We start from the raw sequence: 20,175 nt of genomic DNA, 5'->3' as shown, positions 1-20,175 counted from the left end.
AAACATGATTATTTGTACCTGGATTTAGAGGGAGCGAGTCAGAGGAAGAGGCAGAGAGAGAAATTCAGCTGAATGTCTGTTCAGTTTTGACTGAACACTAAATAACTTTTTTGACTGAACACTAAATGTTGAGCAAAAAATATATAAGGTAAAATAAAACATACACGTTTTTTATTATTATTTTAAAGCCCCCGCGCCCCCTACTGAGACCCGGCCGGGGTAGAAACGCACACAGCGGCCCGCGCTTTGCCGGTAAGATCAGAGCGTGACGCTCACTCTTCGCACGAGCAACCAGCAGGGGGAACAGCGCGAGCGGTCCACAGAGCCACACGTCGAAATGTTTGTTAAAGTTTGTAAAAAGACTATTATAGTGAACTAAACAACTCATACTGTAATATTAGTGCACAGGGAGGTGAAGCAAGCTGCTAAAAACCCAAAAACAAGAGAACTATCTCCAAAAAGGTGAGCTTTTGGAGAAAGCAGGTGTTGTTAGCAGGTGTTGTTAGTTTGGCTAATAAATAGCCATGGATAAAGTGCTTACATTAAAGGAAATGACATTGCAAGTAATTTTCACTTTTATGTTACTTGGTAAAAAGCAACAACTATTCAGTATGAGCATTGTTTGATGTGAAGTGAATATATATGTGTTTTATTGAGGCCTATAGTCAGTATAGGCCTACTGTAAAGTAACCGAGTACATGTACTCAAGTACTGTACTTTGAGTACAATTTTGAGTTTTATTTATTTTTATTTTTACTTAACTAGAGTGTTTCCAATTTTCAGTACTTTTACTCCACTACAATTATTTGAAAACTTTAGTTACTAGTTACTTTGTAAATTTAGATTATTATTACAAAACATACATTAACCACTTTCAACCCTATATACATTGCGGCCATTTGAAAATAGCAGATCTACAAGCTCACAATGAGTCGCGGTGTGACGCATTGTGAGCTTGTAGATCTGCTATTTCATGCCTGCTCGTCCTATGACGTCACCGCGCCATTAGCCCGCTTTTCGGCAACATCAAAGGGGCAGAGCGAGCGGGGCAATGGAGCAGCCGCCCCACGCACACACAACACACGCGCACGCACACGCACACACACAGCAGCAAATACAAGACACGACCGAGTGTTTGTTGTTAAAACTAAGTGTTAAAAAGGTGAGTTTGGCTAATTAAGTGCTTAGAATTAAAACAATTGATGGAATTGCGAGTCATTTCACTTTTATGTTACTTGTAAAAAGCAACAATGTAGCATATGTGTGAAGTGAATATATATGTTTTATTGAGCTGTGTTTGTGACGCTGACACACAGGCCTAGTCAGTGCTGTAAAGTAACCAAGTAGGCCTACATGTACTCAAGTACTGTTCTTTTTAGTACATTTTTGACTTTACTGGAGTATTTCCAATTTGCTACACAGAGACACATATTGTACTTTTACTCCACTACAATTATTTGAAAACTTTAGTTACTTGTTACTTTGTAGATTTAGATTATTACTAACCATATATTAAACACCTCAGCCCTATATACATTTCGGCCATTTGAAAATACATTACATTACATTACAGTCATTTAGCAGACGCTTTAATCCGTTACTGTCCACCACAGTATACTGATCAGTCTCTCATTGTCTCCACGGTGTGTCTTCATGTCTCTCTGTCCTCCAGGCAAGGTGTGGCGCCGGTGGTTGGTGGTCCAGGCCCTTCAGGGGGACGGCAGGCCGTGTCCCCCCCAGATGGAGCAGTGGAAACCCTTTCCCGTCAAACCCTGCTACCGATGGCGCTACGAAGCCTGCATGGTCCCTGTGCCGCTCAGAGGTTAGTCCCAAGTCCAACACTATAGCATTTGCAAAAATGTTCAAGGTTTTTTTAAATGGCACATCTACAAGCTCATAGTGCCGCGCTATGAGCTTGTAGATCTGCTATTTTTGAATAGCCAAAACAATCTAAAATGACAGAGACACATTCCCGGATTGAATGGGTTGACAGTGTCCTGAGTTCCTGATATGTTTTTTTTCCTAAAGTGTAGCTCTCAAGTGTTCATTTCTGTTTCCTATTCATGGAACTTTGCTTTTGGCCAGTCTTATTATTTATTTTTGTATTGTGTCTAATAATTAAATACCCAAACTGTATGTTTGGATCATGCCTACCATGTTGGAACCTTGAGCCATCAACCAACCCTGCACTCTCTATGGAGAATAACATTGGGTCATCTTAGAATCGTCTCATATAAGAATTGTGGTCCAAAACTAAACAAACTGTCTCGGTGATATTGTCAGGGAGGAGGTTCTGTATCGTTTATGATAGTCAGTCACTTATATTTGATACAGTCTGTTTCTGGCGAAAATGTAACTAATTCGGCGGAAGTAACATTATAAATGTGCAGATAAGGTTAGGTTTAGGCATAGTTTTACTGAGGTTATGGTTAGGTATTGTTATTGATGGGAGAGGTTTAAAAAGGCAAATTAAATGCTCTTGTGCACTGGCCTATCTATCACTTCCCAAAAACTGTTCCAACTGGAGAGATGTGTAATGATTTATTTTGACCACCAGAGGGGGTCCTCCTAAATTGTGATCATCTCAGGGGTTTATGAACTATAATGGAATAAACTTACCAGTGAACTTTGTGAGCCATGTTCACTGGGGGCTGTGCATGGCAGGGGTGTCATGTGCATGTTAATAGCGCCACCAGGACGCCGATTTGTGCAAAACCCATTTTTTAGCGGCGCTAGCCGCTCTATACCTTTAGGTATAGAGCGGATATTAGCCCTCTATGCCTGGCTTTTGCGTCAACGTTCTGATTGGTCAGGTGCGCCAACGTTCTGATTGGTCAGGTGCGTCAACGTTCTGATTGGTCAGGTGCGTCAACGTTCTGATTGGTCAGGTGCGCCAAAGTTGTGATTTGTCACTATTCATGACATCACTATGATGTCATGAATATAGAATTCGATGTCTATATAAACGATGACAATGACTTCATCTTATTATTCATTTGGCTAAAGTCTCCGTCTAGGTAAGTTATTTAAAGTTAATATGACGAATAGAAAGAGAAAGATACAAGAACAGATGAAGGGTGAATGTATAGAAAGTCTGAGTTCGGGACCCAGTCATCCGTTATGACAGAATGGTTTGATAGAGACGATCGAGAATCCAAGAGTCCGTTAAGGTTCTGATTGGTCAGGCCCGTCAAGGTTCTGATTGGTCAGGCCCGTCAAGGTTGTGATTTGTCAGGCAAGGGGACTATTCATGACATCACTATGATGTCAAGGTTTATTTTTTATTTCCTCATGTTTTTTTTTGTATATATTTTTATTTGGCTAAAGTCTCCTTCTAGGTAAGTTATTTAAAGTTAGATCCTCAATTTAGCTTTATCTGTCGTCGACGCTCTGATTGGTCAGACCCGTCAACAAAGTGATTGGTCAAGCTTCACATGACACATGGCTATAAACACATTATAAACACATATCGATGACATAATGTATTCAAAGGCGCCGCTACCTTCACACAGGGTGTGATTTTTTACATTACTCCTACAGATTTTATCCAAACCTCATGCAAATTGGTACACAGTATCTCTACAGTCATGTGATCAACACGGATCTGCCCGATTTCCCATATTCCATCCTGATTGGCTAAGGTTGGCTTCCAAAGTTTGCAGGATTGGTCCGTTATGAACAAATTGCCTCAAATCATGAACGCAGCTTGCAATTTCCGTGAAATTTCACACGCACATTCCCTTAAGCCGAGGAAGAAATGCCACCCATTTGACATTGGCCTGTTATAGCGCCACCAGCAGGTCTAATTTAGCAAAACACTTTTTTGGAACAAAATGCCACAAATCATGAATACAGTGTCCGATTGCCGTGAAAGGCCTAAGAAGAAATTGCACCCTTTTCAAATTGGCCTATTATAGCGCCACCAGGAGGCCACAATAACGTACCTGACCTGGCGGAGACCTGTGCTCCGAGGAGCACTTTTTCTAGTTCATGATGGTGTTGCGTGCCAAAGATGGCCTATCCACAACCTCTAGATCTGCTATTTTGGGTGCGTGACTGTTTGTTGCCTCATAAATAAAGCGTAACTCCCCTTCTTGAATCACATGACTGGAGACGTTTTAGCGTACTGGAAAGCAGACTGCAAGTAGCACTAATGCAAATTGTCTCTTTATTCACATGATGGCATGTCCCATTAAGGCCGTCCAATCTGCAGCCAGCTGCAGAACAGATTAACCCTCCCCCTTTCTTCCTTATTTGGACTTGAAAAGTGACTCCCATTCTGTTTGGGAGTCTGTGTCTGGGTTCTTGGGGATGGCTGGGAAGATGGACTGCATCTTGTCTCTGAGCTCCAACAGACTATGAATACCCAGGGCCTTCCACACAGTAAAGCTGAGCAGACCTACTCCACACCAGGCATACAGGGACCCCCAGCCCAGCGCCCTCAGAGCCAGGGACGCTCCGCTCTCTGGTACCACAGCCTTGTAAAACCATTTTGGGCTTTTCTTCTTAGCCACGGCCAACGTGGATCCAAACCCAGCTATCATCCCAGCGGTGGCCACGTGGTCAGGAAGGCAGCTCCTTTCAACAGAAAGACTTTGTCTTCATCCTGTGTTTGTTTAACATCAACACTGACATTTAAACTGCTTTCCTCCTTCTCTGCTGCCATGTTGATGTTACACCACTCTCTAACTCAAGAACCAATCGATCGACTTAATACTCAACGTGCGTACTGCCAACGACCCGAGAGGATCGATGAGCTGCGTGGCAGGTCGGTCGGATCAGCGGATCTCCAAACAATATTGATAAACAAATGTCCATATATGGAGTAGGCTACCCATGTCATCAATATGATGTCATAGTACTGACATAAGAGACTGACCTGGACTCCATATTTGGGCATGCCTCACAGGAACTCCATATATGGGCATAAAAGGGACAGACAGATGGGTACAACAGGTATTGCATAACCGATTAATTCCCGACTTGCATCATTCCCGAGTAGGCCGATCTAGATCAGAAATGGCTGGTCACATGAAGTCTGAGATCCACATTGGAGCCACGCTATTTCTATGTGGATCCAGAGATCCACGTAATTTCCTACAGGTTTAATACATTATTTTAGCTTTTTTTGGGGAGTTTTTGTGTTTCTTTTTGTGTTTTTTTTGTCTACTGAGTTGGATCTTATAAAAGCCTTTTTAAAACTTTTGTATTTTTTCCCAATTTAGTCGTTGCCAATTCCCCATGTCTACTGTGGTTCCTGTTACCGCCAACACTTGGTACAGTAGACTACCATGTCTTCTCAATTACACAAGTACACAGCCTCAGGTCTTCTCCTTCCTCAGTTAGGGAAGTTGTAGACTACCATGCCTTCAGTTACACATGCTGATTTTACACAGCCCCTTCTTTTCCCTTTTGTCAGTGGAGAGTTTCACTGGGATACGAGACCCCATGGGACGCCATCCCCCAGTAGTTCCCATGGATACACTTTGCTTGGCATTCACTGGGATACGAGACCGTAACTTACACAGTCCCCCCGTTCCCATGGATACGCTTTGCTTGGCATTCTGGTCTGATGATGGTCCATCATTTACAGCAGCGTTTTTCCTCATCCGCTCTAAAGTCTTGTCTTTCTGGTCCAATGGTCCATCATCTCCAGTGTTTTTCTTCATCAGATTTAAAGTCTTGTCTGCCTGCTCCGTGGTGGCAATGTAGTCTACTAAAGTCTTGTCTTCCTCCTCATCCGTGGTGGCATTGTAGTCCACTAAAGTCTTGTCTTCCTCCTCATCCATGGTAGCATTGTAGTCCACTAAAGTGTTGTCTTCCTCCTCATCCGTGGTAGCATTGTAGTCCATCAGATTTAAAGTCTTGTCTTCCTCCTTCTCCTTCTCCTCCCCCCTGGTAGCATTGTTGTCTTCCGCCCTGGTAGCGTTGCTGTCCTGCATATACTGTAAGAGTTTAAGCAGGTTGATGATGTAACACAGGGTGGCCAGAATATGGAAGATAACAGCAGCGGCACTAATGAAGTAACCAAACGCTGCACCCTGTAACTCTGGGTTCAGAATCGCGATCGTGGCACGGATCAGGGCACATTCTGCAAAGATCTGCGCCACAAAGCCGATCCCAAATACCAACAAGATGCTCTTCCAATTATCTCTGGGATTGCTGCTGTCTGCCATGTCTACACCGCACGCCACCACTCCTTTCCCTTCACAGATCAACTTATAAGGCTGAAAGATACTTGTTTTCTCTTGTACAACACTATCTTGGACGAAATGAACTGGTTAACTAGGGCCAGGACACACCACAGGGTGTCTTAACCAGCGATGTCTAACAGTGTGATCCGAGGGTGTGTCTTTGAGGGACTATCAATGGATGTATGGAAAAATGGGCCTGAATCCCGTTTTGAGGGGTTATAATACTCTACTTTTTTGACAGACTTGAGGCAGGCGGACAAAGCCGATCCGTGGAGAGTGCAGGTTATACTACCCAGTGAGGCTTGCTCTTGTCATCACGGTGAGGTCACGATGGGTCGCCATACCCAAAGATGGAGATCCAGGTCAGCCACCATGGCCAAATATGGAGTCCATGATGTCAGACTTAGCCTCCGAGTTCTGACTAGCCACAGTGGTAACCATAGCAACCTGAACTCACTCAGCCATATTAAATGAAGATGGACACAATGGACACAAGCAGAATTGACGTTTCAAAAAAATACAAGGAATCTCTGTACGTACGTGCGTCTGTAATCCACGTATCTCGAGAACCGTCCGAGTCGGTCGTTTAGGCGGTTGTCCAGAACCACCGGAAAATGCTCTGACCGTGGCCCAAATGAGCCAATTGATTGCTATGGCAATGCACCCAGCATAATGGGCATAAGAGATACAAGGACAGACAGATATAGAGATCTCTTTATATGGGCACAAAAGGGACACAGGCAGACAGGCTGTTACTGGTACTGAGAACTTGGACGCCAGTGTTTGACATCAGTACTATGACGTCAGTTATCTCCATATTGGGAATAATTAAAGCAAGAGAAAGTCTCACAGAAGATGTTGAGCTGGTTTACCACAGGGGACCTACTGTACATACAAATGCTCTTCCAGATGGATTTGCTGCTTAGGCGCCATGCTGTATAAACTCTCTGCTATCATAACAAATGTCATGTCATCAATACTCTGTCCAATCAGTGTGCAGCGGTGATGTAACAACATTTGAGGGTTTGGGGATAATGTGCTTACGACGGCCCTGTCACTTCCATTAAACAAAACAGCAGCTGTCAAGTTGTTTTTCAGCTTGATGTTTTAGCTTCACATTTGGCTGGAAAATGGCCCAAGACGGTGTTGTGCTCAACAAAGATCAATTCAGTTGTCCGATATGTCTGGATGTGCTGAAGGACCCGGTTACCATTCCGTGTGGTCACAGTTATTGTTCGGCTTGTATCCAGCTTTACTGGGACCAGCATTTCTGGGAGTGGGACTGCCCCCAGTGCAGGCAGACCTTCAACGACAGGCCGCAGCCTGGCAGAAACATCATGCTGGCTGATGTGGTGGATAAATTCAAAAACATGGGGCTTCAGGAAACTTCAGAGCCCAAAATCTTGAGTTTAGCCGGATCCGAAGATGTTGCGTGTGACGTTTGTACCGGGAGAAAAGGCAAAGCTGTCAGATCTTGTCTGGTATGTCTGGTGTCCTACTGTGAGGCTCATCTGCAACCTCACTGCAAATCTCCTGCTTTCAACAGCCACAAACTGGTCCCAGCCTCGAAGAACCTCCAGGAGATGATATGTCGCCATCATAACAAGCTGCTGGAAGTGTACTGTCGCACCGACAAGCAGTTTATCTGTTATCTGTGTTTAACAGATGAGCACAAAGGACATAACACTGTGCTTGCCGAGACGGAGGTACAGGAGAAACAGGCTGACCTTAAGAAAATAAAGAAAAACTCTCAGCAGAGAATCCAGGAGATGGAGAATGAGGAGAGGAAGCTTCATCAAGCCAGCTCGTCCTTTTCTCGCTCCACGCGGGCAGCCATTGAGGAGTGTGACAAGATGTTTACAGCCCTCATCCATTCCATTGAGGTGAATCGTTTTGATCTGAGGGAGCTTATCAGAGGCCAGGAGAAGACTGCTGGTGGTCAGGCTGAGGAAGTGCTGAAGAAGCTTCAGAAGGAGATTACTGAGTTAAAGAATAGAGATGCTGAACTCGAGAAGCTTTCACAAACCGAGGATCACATTCATTTCCTTCAGAGCTGCCAGTCTCTCCACCCTCCCCCGGTATTGGAAGTACCGTCAGTTAATACTGACACCGGCTTCATCTTTGGCCCTTTGATGGCATCTGTCTCCAGTTTTAAAAACATGCTGCAGGATGCCTGTCAGGGTGGATTTTACCGCATCTATGATAAAGTGAGAGAGGTGACAATCATACAGTCTCCAACTCCCAGCACACAGCAAAAACAGCAAGGATTGGCGCAGTCCAATGAACATACAAATGTCCCAATGCACTCAACTCTAGTGATTCCTGGTCAGTCTTCATTCCAGGTCAGTCTTCAGTCCAGGTCAGTCTTCATTCCAGGACCTACCCTCTCTAAGTCACGCTCAAGCTCCATTGTCTCAAGCTCCAGACAGTCATCCCGCAAGCAAGGACGTAAGGGTGGATTTCGGGCCGCTACATGGCACTCCCACCTACGTTGCACTGCCGATCCAACTCCCAGCACACAGCAAAAACAGCAAGAATTGGCGCAGTCCAATGAACATACAAATGTCCCAATGCACTCAACTCTAGTGATTCCTGGTCAGTCTTCATTCAAGGTCAGTCTTCAGTCCAGGTCAGTCTTCATTCCAGGACCTACCCTCTCTAAGTCACGCTCAAGCTCCATTGTCTCAAGCTCCAGACAGTCATCCCGCAAGCAAGGACGTAAGGGTGGATTTCGGGCCGCTACATGGCACTCCCACCTACGTTGCACTGCAGATCCAACCGATATGTCTGAGTCAGTGTCAGGGCCTTTGTCAGAGTAGCTGTACCCGTCTGTCTGTCTCTTCTGTGCCCATGTATGGAGATCTCTATCTGTCAGTCCTTGTTCCTTTTAATGCCCATATATGGAGATATATGATGTCATCAGTGTATGCCCATATATTGGCATGCCCATATATGAGCATATCGGTTGGATCAGATGTTCTGGACAACTGGATACAGTATATGCCTATATATGGACATATTAGTTGGATTGGCGGTTCTGGACAATCTGAACATTTTATGATAATGTTTGTAAAACATGTCATTAATTTCCTTCTTTTAACGAAAGGCCTGTAACAATTATTTTGTCTTTGCTGGCAACTGCAAGTGTTGCTGTCGGGCAGAAACCTCCTATCTCCATATTCTAACTTTTTGTGTTTTTTTGTAAATTAATTAAAAAAGCTGCGTCAGTGGTTTATAAGCACAAAGTTTAGGGTCCAATACCACCATTAGAAATGTTTTTCCATTTCCACTCGCCATCTAAATTCTACAAAGTTAAGTATTTCGTCCTCACTTTCATCTTCCATGCTTCTGATGCACGAGAGCTGCAGTCGGTGGTTTATAAGCAAAAGGTTTTGGGTTCACTCTCCATCTCAATTCTACAAGGTTAAGTATTTTGTTCTCACTTGTATTGTCCATGCCAGCATGGCACAAGCCTTAAAGTCAGGGGTTTATAAACCAAAGGTTCTATGTTCTAAACTAAAAAAAAATCCAGATAGAAAATGATGAGTTAATAAATGTTGAAATATGGTTAGGCAGAAATATTGAATCCACGTTGAAACCTAACATTGAAATTATACAGAAAGCGCTAATTGTATTAAATGTTGAATAAACGTTGTATTTTCAACCATAACTCACTCTAAATCAATGTTGATTCAACAATCCTCTAAATTGGAATCTACATAACATATAGGCGTTTTTTTCTACAAGTAAGATAAAACGTCTATATGTTATTTTATTCCGGACATGTCCTTTAAGTGGAATTCGTAATTCATAATGTATTGTTTTCCCCCTGCCTATAAATGTAATGGAGTCAAAAGCACAATATTTGTCTTTGAAATGTAATGGAGTGAAAGTCATAAGTTAATGATAAATACATAAAAAGCTAATGTATACACATACTCATAAGGCCCCATAAAAAAAGATTTGTACTTAAAACTTTCTAAAGTGGAGACAGTGTGGGCATCTGAACGCCAATCATTCACATATATTCTGGTCGTGTAAGAAAATACAGTCATTCTGGGACAGTGTTCTCCGGATTTTGGAGGAAGTAATGGGTTACAAGATTGTCTGTGATCCCCGGATTTTATATCTCGGATTGACACCAGAGGACATAATAGGACATGAGGATGTTTACCTGTTCAAAATCTTGACACTGGCAGCTAAAAAAGCCATCACAAGAAAATGGCTGAAAACAGACCCTCCTAGAGAGGAGCATTGGTTTGATATTATTGAAGAAATATGTCTTATGGAAAAAATGACTCTGAGGATTAAGGCAGAGATATTTGAGAAACGTTGGGAGAAATGGTATTTGTATAAGAGTAAATAGGGTATACCCCCCCCCCCCCTGTATTGTCCCTTCCCTTTTTCTTTTATTGTATTGTTCTCTACTGTATTGTCTTTTTTCTTCTGTTTTGTTTTTTGCTTTCTTTTTTGTAATGTCCATTTTGAACGTATGTTTTGTTCTGGTCTGAAAAATAAAGACAAAGTTTTTAAAAAAAAAACTTTCTAAAGCATTAAGAAATTGTCAAAGAAATTTCAAGAATCTTCAAAATGTAAATCATCTACTTGTCGGATTAGAACCCAGGTCCTATGCATCATGTAGAGAGTGTCTTCTTTACACAGTGAGCTATTGTTGGACTTGTTACCAATCAGAGCCAAATGGATTTATCACAAAAAAGCCAGAGGCTCCATTGTGCTCCATACTGCTCCATAAACAATCCAGACAAGCAGCAGCACAACAAACAACGATATACTACAGTATATAAAAACTAAAATAAATTCAACTGCATATCTTGATATATTTTGTTTGTATGTTTTTTTGTTGTTAGTTAAACGATGAGGAAAACGAATTGTAAGCAGGCAGCATGGTAGGTCACTGTGTTAAGACACTTCTACAAGGTTCAAGTCCTGTTCTTTACTGTGAAGCATGTTTTGAACACTAACATCCAGAAACTACAGTTAAAACCACTACAAGAAACATGTGCAAACGTGTGAAGGTGCCAGTAGGGCAGCGGATAGTTGGTGGACACCTTAAAGGAGGAGTTCACCCAAAAAAATACTTATTTTCTATCAATTGCACACCCCATGAAGCCTTGAATTCATGGATTTATTTTTGTTTTTGTGGCATTCCTAAAACAATAATTTGATGACCGGGTGTGTATCCGGTAGGAGACACAAATAATCTACTCTGTGTCTCCTACCGGATACATTAGCCGGTAGGAGACGGGAACCAAAGGTTCTATGCTCCCCCCCCCCCCTGCGAAAAAATCTCCTGTTATCTGAGGTTTGCAGGTATGAAGTGCAGTCACATTCTAATGCAGCTTGAATACCTGTTATGACTCTGGCTTCAGTGGTGTGTGTGTGTGCCAATAAAAAAAGTGGAAATGTGAGTACTTTGTCCTCCATTTAATTGACATTTTGGATGTGCTACCTTTTTTTAAATTCCTTCTTTTGATGTGTATGCTGGACTTTGGGTCTAGCACTCCACTGAGGAAACCCATTGTTGATGCGCAACCTCTTTTTCTTATTTAGTGACAAATAAAGTCTTTGACATTTTGAAATCTTGAAGGTGACATCGCCTGCAACAATAACTTTGAAACACCAGAGGGCAGTGTGTATTGCAGAGTACAGTATTTAGATTATTTGTTTGTTCAAATGCTCACCCACAACAAGTTTGATGTAGTCTTTTTTTCCCCCACGTCACACTTAACTTAACTTACAGACATAAGAAAATTGACGGGATGCATGATTCTCACTTCGTGTACTCACTTGAAGTGAGTATTATAATGAGTAGTATACGATGACATTAAGGTTGATATTTTATATAAACAGGAGTGTATGTTAATAATTCTGAGACAGTCATAGAAACTGCATGACATATGTCATACCGTCGTACCAGCTCATTTTCAATGCATATTACTAGCTACAGCTACTGTCAGTCTGTGCCACAGAGCACATTTGTATGCAAGAGTTGCTTGTTAAAAGTATGCAATAACATTTAGATTAACGCTCTTGTCAAGCAGTGGTTCTCAAAGTGGGGTCCGAGGACTCCTCTGACCCCACTTTGAGAACCACTGCTTGACAGCGAGGACCCACTCCCCTGGTGGGTCCCTCCTTGAAGGGGTTCAGGGGGTCCCCAGCAAAATGTGTTAGCATCACAATCAGCTCAACCACTTTAACCCTATTATCGGCTATTTGAATGTTATCAGAGAACCGATGTTATGCCAAATTTAATTCAATACATTTCCCACCATTGTGGGTAAATAATTGGCTTTGACTGAGGACACTAATTTATCTTCCTTGAGCCAATCACTGGTTTGTAATAAAAAAGGGGGGGAGGGGGCAGAAAGCATCTGGAAACAACAGAGTTCAAGAATCGCATTTAGACTAGATTCATTGGTCAAGAGTCAACCCTGATTCCAAGACTTATCGGAGTCGACGAATGTATTGACTCTTTTGGAGTCAACTGCCCACAGCCACATTAATGATATAGCTGCCTGCCTTTCTTTCAAAGTTAATATAAATTCACCTTACTCAACCTTCTTGCGCATACACTGTCATTCACACATGCATGTATGTCATCGACTTCGCATTCAGTCTCTCTGGTTGACTAATGTACATTTTGTTTACCAACGCTTCCTCAACGTGGTTGAGGCTCATTGTAGTAACAAGGTCCATAAACTCCTTATATAGTCAATATCCCATGATGTTTTGTCTCGTTACCCCCAGGAATAAATGGCCTTTCTTTTTAAAGATGCTACAGGAAGTGCCTTTGTGCTTGGGGGCAGGGTGGAGGGCACAGTTCCCCCGCTGAATGAGACATCCAGAAATAGGAGTTGCACACACGTTGATTTGCCATTGCAATTACAATTACAATACTACTTGTCTGAAAGTTATGACTCTTGTAGAGCCCTTACTTCCCATCTCACATAAAGAATGTCTGTGGAGACAGAGCTTTAAGTGAGCTTGCACTGTCTGGCCCATTGTAATGGTTCTGCTATCCCAGAGTAGATTCGTCTGGTTTTCCAGGCTAATCCCAGAGGGATTATAGGAGCACATTATAATCATCAATCAGGATATCTTAGTCTGACCTGCCACAGTCAATGAGATGTTGCTTAAGACCAATGCAATCTCTTTCAATCAATATAGAAGTGCTACCCAATCAATAAGCTCATGATGTTTCCAAGTTTAGAGAAACCGGAAATATAAATGCAAATACTTCCTACTGTATATGAAGAGGCAAAATTATATATCTATCAATGCACGGAATCTGTGTGTGTGTGTGTGTGTGTGTGTGTGTCTGTCTGTCTGTCTGTCTGTCTGTCTGTCTGTCTGTCTGTCTGTCTGTCTGTCTGTCTGTCTGTCTGTCTGTCTGTCTGTGTGTGTGTGTGTGTGTGTGTGTGTGTCCCTATTATGCTCCTGCATGGACAATGGACATCCCCGATGTATGTATAAGCATGTGTATGTTATTGTCTATGTTTTCACTCCCCCCCCCCCCCCCCCCCCTCGGCCAAGCTAACATTGGTCAAGCCTCACGTGACACATGACAATACGTTGAAAGAGTGTGCTCTGATTGGCTAGTGAGACGCATGACGTATAGCGGCCTATAAATAGATGTGTCACTTTGAAAGAGTCTGTGTCTCTTTCAAATTGAGGTAAGACAGGAATAATAACGAAATGGCTGAGAAATGGCGGAGCAATACATTATGTAGACACACTGGTGTCATCACAATACGTAATATAAATAGCTTAGACAGGATTAATCAATATTTGCTGGCGGAGACTTGTGCTCCGAGGTGCACATTTTCTAGTCATAGAACTAATATCATAGCCTCCAAGATAATGGGTACTGCACTAAGTATACTCTGACAACGGGTTCAATGGGTACTCTGATGGGTATTGCATAAGTTGAGGGGCATGTGTTCCAACGGGCATCATTCCCAATGGGCATTGCCCTGGTACTACTAATGAAGGTTAATTAACAAAAACAACACATAGAATACTATACATCATTGCTTGTAGGAATAGTAAATGATACATTTATTACAGCAGTATCCAGCACTTACAAAGGACACACACGCACACGCACACACACGCACGCACGCACGCACGCACGCACGCACGCACACGCGCGCGCGCGCGCACACACACACACACACACACACACCACTGAAGAATCTGTTTACAGACTGTCTGATATCCTGACCTTGTATTGATTGATTGACACAGGTACGTTGAGTGGTGTGGAGTGGAGAGAGGAGAGGAGAGGAGAGGAGAGGAGAGGAGAGGAGAGGAGAGGATGTGAAGTGAAGTGAAGTGAAGTGAAAAATGAGAATGATGGGGCTAAAACAGAAAGAAAGAAGAAAAAGATGTATGTTGTGGTCCGCTATTGCATCATTTTAGTCCGCAGGGACCCCTGTGTATACCGGTCCGTGTATGCCACATCTGGACTATGAATCGGCCTTTAGGTGTCATTGTAATGTTGTGTTTGTCCTAGTGATGGCAACATGCCACACTAATTTCCGTCACTCTGTAAATCCGGTTGCACTGTAGTGATGTAAGGACGCCCTTTATTATATCCCTCGCCCCATTGCCCTGTGCCTTTTCTTACATGCACACAACCCCAAAACATTATCATCACATGCCCCAGACAAAGACGGAGGGAGGTAGGGCATGCTTCCTGGTGGAGATTTGTGCTGTTTTCTATAGTTCTTTCATTTTCTTCGTGCAATGAGATGAAGGGAGGGACAATCATCATCATTCATTTTCACTCCAGCCTATTGTCTTATATTATGCATCCTGATCCTAAATCTGTCTGTCTGTCTGTCTGTCTGTCTGTCTGTCTGTTAGTTAAACAGTGATGAACAAACCAATGCAGCATGCAAAGTGCTGGTCAGGACACACAATAGAGGCTGCAGGGGAGGGGAGCTGCAGGGGAGGGGAGGGGAGGGATGGGAGAGCATGTGGGAGGGACCCAAGCAAAATTTAAGGAGGCCCATTGACTTGCCTGCCTCATTCATTCATAACTACCTTAAAATATAAATTTCCCTCTCATTTTGTGCTTTCTCACTGGCACTTTTCAGTCCATAAAAAAAACACCCATAATAGAATATATGACATTTATAACAGCAAGTATTCAGTGTTTGGTGATGTTTGCTCTTTACTTCCAATTAGACGAACAGATTCAGATGAATGATAAGATTGTTCAATCTTTTTTCAAGGTGACATTTAACAACAGGATCAATAAGTCATCAAGGCTGACACTGAATGGTCCAACATTCAATGATGTGGTACTACTTTCTTTTAATCATTTACCAAGCGGTGGATGATGTAGTCTAGAATGTGTTAGACATTCTTTTCTACGTTAACTCTAAAAGAAAAAGCCAATACACTCGTTTGTAAGGTAGCAATAGGCCTGCATTTTAAATATTAGCATTTCCACATGGCTAATCATGAAAGCTGAAGGCTTCAGTCTGTTCAGTGTTGGTCTGAAATCCTGACTCTGTATGGCAGTGGTTCTCAACATGTGGGTCGGGACCCCCAGGAGGGTTCCCACATGATTTTGGGGGGGTCCCCAGATGACAGTGAAGTGACAATTTGAGGACTTAAGAGCTTTTTAATACTTCAAAAAAAGTAAAGAAAGAAAAAGACCATTACCACATCAAAAGTAATCAACAAACTATACTATAAAAAAAAATCGAACATAGGCCAAATTGTCAAATAATATAAGAATAGCCGATCTACAAGCTGCGAGGCGTTGTGAGCTTGTAGATCGGCTATTTCGACAACATCTATCTGTGTAACTGAGTCAAACTAAATGTAATGCCTCAACTCCTATTCCAGGTGCTTATCAGAGTGCGGGGGTCCCCAGGGGGGTCACGGCCTGAAAAAGGTTGAGAACCACTTGCACTAGTGTGGCTGTGGCACACCAAAGAGTCATCTCCTTGGCAACGTGGACAATGCATGGGATTGCTTGTGAGACTGTGGGTCGAACAGCTAGCCCAATTGATTCTGTTATCTAGACATTTGTAAAAGGCCCCTGTGATATGCTTTGATTCCCCTTTATCTCCCACCCCAGATCCATCGGTTTGGGTTCCCTCTATTCCAGTGCAGTTCAAATGCGACAGGCTCTCATAGCGGTGTCCGAATAAAAAAAAACTGTCTGGGAATTTTCAATTTGACAGTCACTTGGGGAGCCTCATGGGTCTGTCAGTGAGTCCGTGCTGGGTTTATAGCAATGCAGAGACATTGATTGATTTTTTTAGAACTCAACAGTGCAGCCTGTTTGAATCATTACCATGGTTACATTAAATTAATGTAGTTGAGTTACACTGTTGTTTTGCCCATCATTCCAGATGTCTCCTTCCAAGTGTCTTTTTTCTCTTCCCAAGTGGGCTCATATTATAGCAGCTGGTTACAGGAAAAGGCCTTGTCCCAAGAGAGCAATGGGAATTGCACCACAAAACCACAGTACAGGCTGAATCCAGGTTTATATGGTTGAGAGAGGGCGGAAGTGTTTCCAAATGCACTGAACAGAATGTATCCTGCTCTGTGACTATAAGAGAGGCTAAGAGTTCAGGTTAATGTAATAATTATAGGGCACCCTGGTGGTCAAGAGTGCGTACCAGATAAATGGGTAAATAGTCCTTCCCGCAGATGACCCTGGTTCAAATCCGACCCAAGCCACTTTACTGCATATCATGCCCCCTCTCCTATGCCTTTGCAGTCTCTCTGTTCACTGTCCTATTGAAAATAAATACTATAATAATAATAATTATAATGATCTAGTCTAACAAGGCTCATGTGCCAAATTAATTGGTTTTGACTGGATGTAATTAAGCCAAAAATGGTTATGAATATTTAATACTAACACTATGAAAGATGACATTAACAAAGCTACACTGTGAATAAAAAGATGTTATGTCTAAAGGTACCTCAAGGGATCAAGGTTGTGATTATAAAAGAATTATTCAAGGCAGAGGACATGAATCATACTGTACTAAATCTTTGAAGCATTCTCAATATTTGAGACTTATTTTTTTATATTGTACATTGTGTTACAATGGCATAGAATGAATTCCTAAAGGAACTTCAGCAGTAATTGCCAGAAATATATATATAAAAAAGGTTACACTACTACAGCCATAAACAGTAGGGGAGGATTCCCAGCCATCCACCTTTTTATTATGGTTTGACAAGCCAGTTAGAGATCAGTGGCAGAGAGGGCATTTACTGGGACTGGGCCATTTATCTGTCAGTGACATAGAGGTGTCCTCTAGGCTCTAGCCTCATACTGTCGCTAGGGAAAATTTGAAATTCTCCACAATACTGGAAAGGGATACTAGATAATTAGGTGACAGACATTGTGGATCTAGTTATTTCTTGCTGCAGAATAACATTTTGAGTGCACTTGGCTCTTCACACATTCGGCAAGCACAAGGTGTGCAGTTTGCGGTGAAAGTGTAATATGTTTGTCTTGTGTGTGCCCGTGGGTTGAGAAGCAACTGAGGGCTGAGAAAGGATCGGCAACATATTTATGTCCTACGTTAAAATATACTAATTCACACTTGAATAGCTGAAAAACATTAGCAGAATGCAATCCACATTTCCTGGAGATCCTACTCCGAAAGGATCGGAGGTGGGAATGGTGGTAAATAAGTGCTTGATTAGGGGCGTGTGTGTGTGTGTGTGCGTGTGTGTGTGTGTGTGTGTGTGTGTGTGTGTGTGTGTGTGTGTGTGTGTGTGTGTGTGTGTGTGTGTGTGTGTGTGTGTGTGTGTGTGTGTGTGTGTGTGTGTGTGTGTGTGTGTGTGTGTGTGTGTGTGTGTGTGTGTGTGTGTGTGTGTGTGAGACCAAGAGATGGGGTTAGTTGTTGTGCTGCCTGTCAGGATATAATGAAGAATTCAGGAGCAAATCCTCAGAGGATGCATAATTACTGTAAAAGCCTCTTGGCCTTAATGGTGAAGGTGAGGCCATTTCAAACCTCAGGCTTTTTGTGATCATCACTCAAGCAAAAAATGTGACACAATTATCTTTAACAAGACATTATTTTGCCCCGTCCTTGAGTTTGTCAAGGTTATATGATCTACCAGTGATGTTCATTTTTTGGAAATTTCAGGAATAATTTGATAACATGGGACAAATATTAATTGGCAATGCACTGATATGTAGAGTAGTATGCTACTGTATGCTGGATAAATATTGCAGTTTTAACACTAAAGTTGGGTTGTTTGTCTTTTTTTCCGTGACTTTGTTATCCTGTTATATACTGTAATTTGCCTTAGAAAAAAAATCCATACCCATGTTTAATGAGCATAAATATCCATCATGTGTGCTGGCTGTGAATTGATTTCTTTCAGCCCTTATGGATGAAAGAATTCTTAATCTCCAGCAGTTATAATTGAATTTCCATTGTTGGTTGGACAAGGTGTAATTGCAGCCAATGCTGACCTTTGGCCAAATTGATGTTTTCTCCTTGCTTAAAGATGCTTTTCAGCACTGTTTCTTGAGGATAACTATTTATTTTGGGGGTTCATGCTTAATCATAATAATCTCAAAAGTAGCCTAGCCTACTAGTTTCACGAACACCAGCATACTGAGGATCAAAATATGTCACGTTTCAAACAGCACCATCTGATGAAGTCCACCGTGGGAATGAAGCAGCATTTACTATTTGAAATGTCTTGTGTGACTGAGATTCCAAGATATAAAAAAGGGCTTGAAATAGAGTAGATTTCAAAATAGGACTCTAACAACAGGCTCCAACAATGCAGTGTAAGGTTGCTTGGCAACAAACAATAGTTACACAGGGTGACAACATTTTCATCCCATTCCATTATATCGCTCACTGTCACGCAGAAAACTTGTATCTCCAGATTTCAACATTTTACGTTTTTTTCATAAAATAATGCCCTACTTCGTTGTAAAAGAGTGTCATGCAAACATAAAAAACTGTAAAAATAGTCGACAAGCTCACAAAACATTGTGATCTTGTAGATCTGCTATTTTTGCTATACAATATGTTTTAAACGTGGTTAAGTATAGGTTTTATAAATATTTTACCAATGAAAAGTATTAACAAGAGCTTGTGAGTAAATAATAACTACAGTGACTGGATCCATTGGAACATAGGCTCTCTCTTCCATTTTCTGAAAAGTAACAGTTTTGTACATACAAGGTTTCCACCCAACAGTGCAATATACTGTAGGGCTCAGCCTCACGACCCAGCCTTCTCTACAAGGCTGTATCTGCACCTTGGCGGTGCAATGGCGTTGCTAGGGAGCAGCTTGGGTCAGCTACTGATATTCACAAACACTGCAACAGGAAATAAACATGGACCCATTTAGAATGTTTATGTTGTCGAGTGTGAAAAGGTCTTTAGAGACTATTCACATGGAAGGGAAACGATGTGGGGACGCTAAAAGAAAGTGGCTTTTGGTCCAAAATAGTTTTTACTTTTGGCTTTTTCATTGAGCTTCCTCTGAGTGTCTGCCTTATTGTGAGAAAAGAGTAGGCTTGTTACAGTTGACTGCTCTAGCGGCGCTCTCTCTCTCTCTCTCTCTCTCTCTCTCTCTCTCTCTCCCCCTCCCTTCATCCTTCCCACAGTAGTAGCCCCTTTGTCCAACAGCCATTCAGGTTCACTCACCACTGCTTGCTCATTTCTTGCATATGTGCAGCTACCTCATTTGTATAACAAGTATGTATTTAATCTGTTCCTTTTGGAAATACATGCTATGATGACGTATGCATGCTTTCGTACCACTAGGGTTATTTAGACACTCAGGAAAATAGCATTGAAGAAAAGTGCAGCTGCTGAAGTTGGAGTAGGATTTTGCACACTTGAACAAAGAAACCCTTCATTCCTCAAGCAGATTTGTAAGCTTGTTCCACCTGGTGCACAATCATGAAATCATGGCTTTGGATGTAGGAAAAAGTGACTAGACA

The 20,175-nt window shown here is 42.2% G+C and overlaps 2 protein-coding genes across 2 annotated transcripts; one reads left to right on the top strand and one right to left on the bottom strand.

Moving 5' to 3' along the window:
• Nucleotides 1-4,250: 4,250 nt before the first annotated feature.
• On the bottom strand, nt 4,251-4,544 carry LOC311036075 (transmembrane protein 242-like; the record flags this gene model as incomplete). Its single annotated transcript, XM_084044599.1, has 1 exon — nt 4,251-4,544. One exon carries the CDS (start codon nt 4,542-4,544, stop codon nt 4,251-4,253), a length of 294 nt encoding a protein of 97 aa, XP_083900725.1.
• A 2,780-nt stretch (nt 4,545-7,324) lies between these two features.
• Nucleotides 7,325-9,013, top strand: LOC311036074 (E3 ubiquitin/ISG15 ligase TRIM25-like; the record flags this gene model as incomplete). Its single annotated transcript, XM_084044598.1, has 1 exon — nt 7,325-9,013. One exon carries the CDS (start codon nt 7,325-7,327, stop codon nt 9,011-9,013), a length of 1,689 nt encoding a protein of 562 aa, XP_083900724.1.
• Between the last annotated feature and the right edge of the window lie 11,162 nt (nt 9,014-20,175).

The sequence above is a fragment of the Gymnoscopelus microlampas genome (assembly GCF_963454915.1).
Source record: "Gymnoscopelus microlampas genome assembly, chromosome: 20".
In the NCBI taxonomy this organism is placed as follows: domain Eukaryota; kingdom Metazoa; phylum Chordata; class Actinopteri; order Myctophiformes; family Myctophidae; genus Gymnoscopelus; species Gymnoscopelus microlampas.
This window is presented reverse-complemented; position numbering and strand designations above follow the sequence as displayed.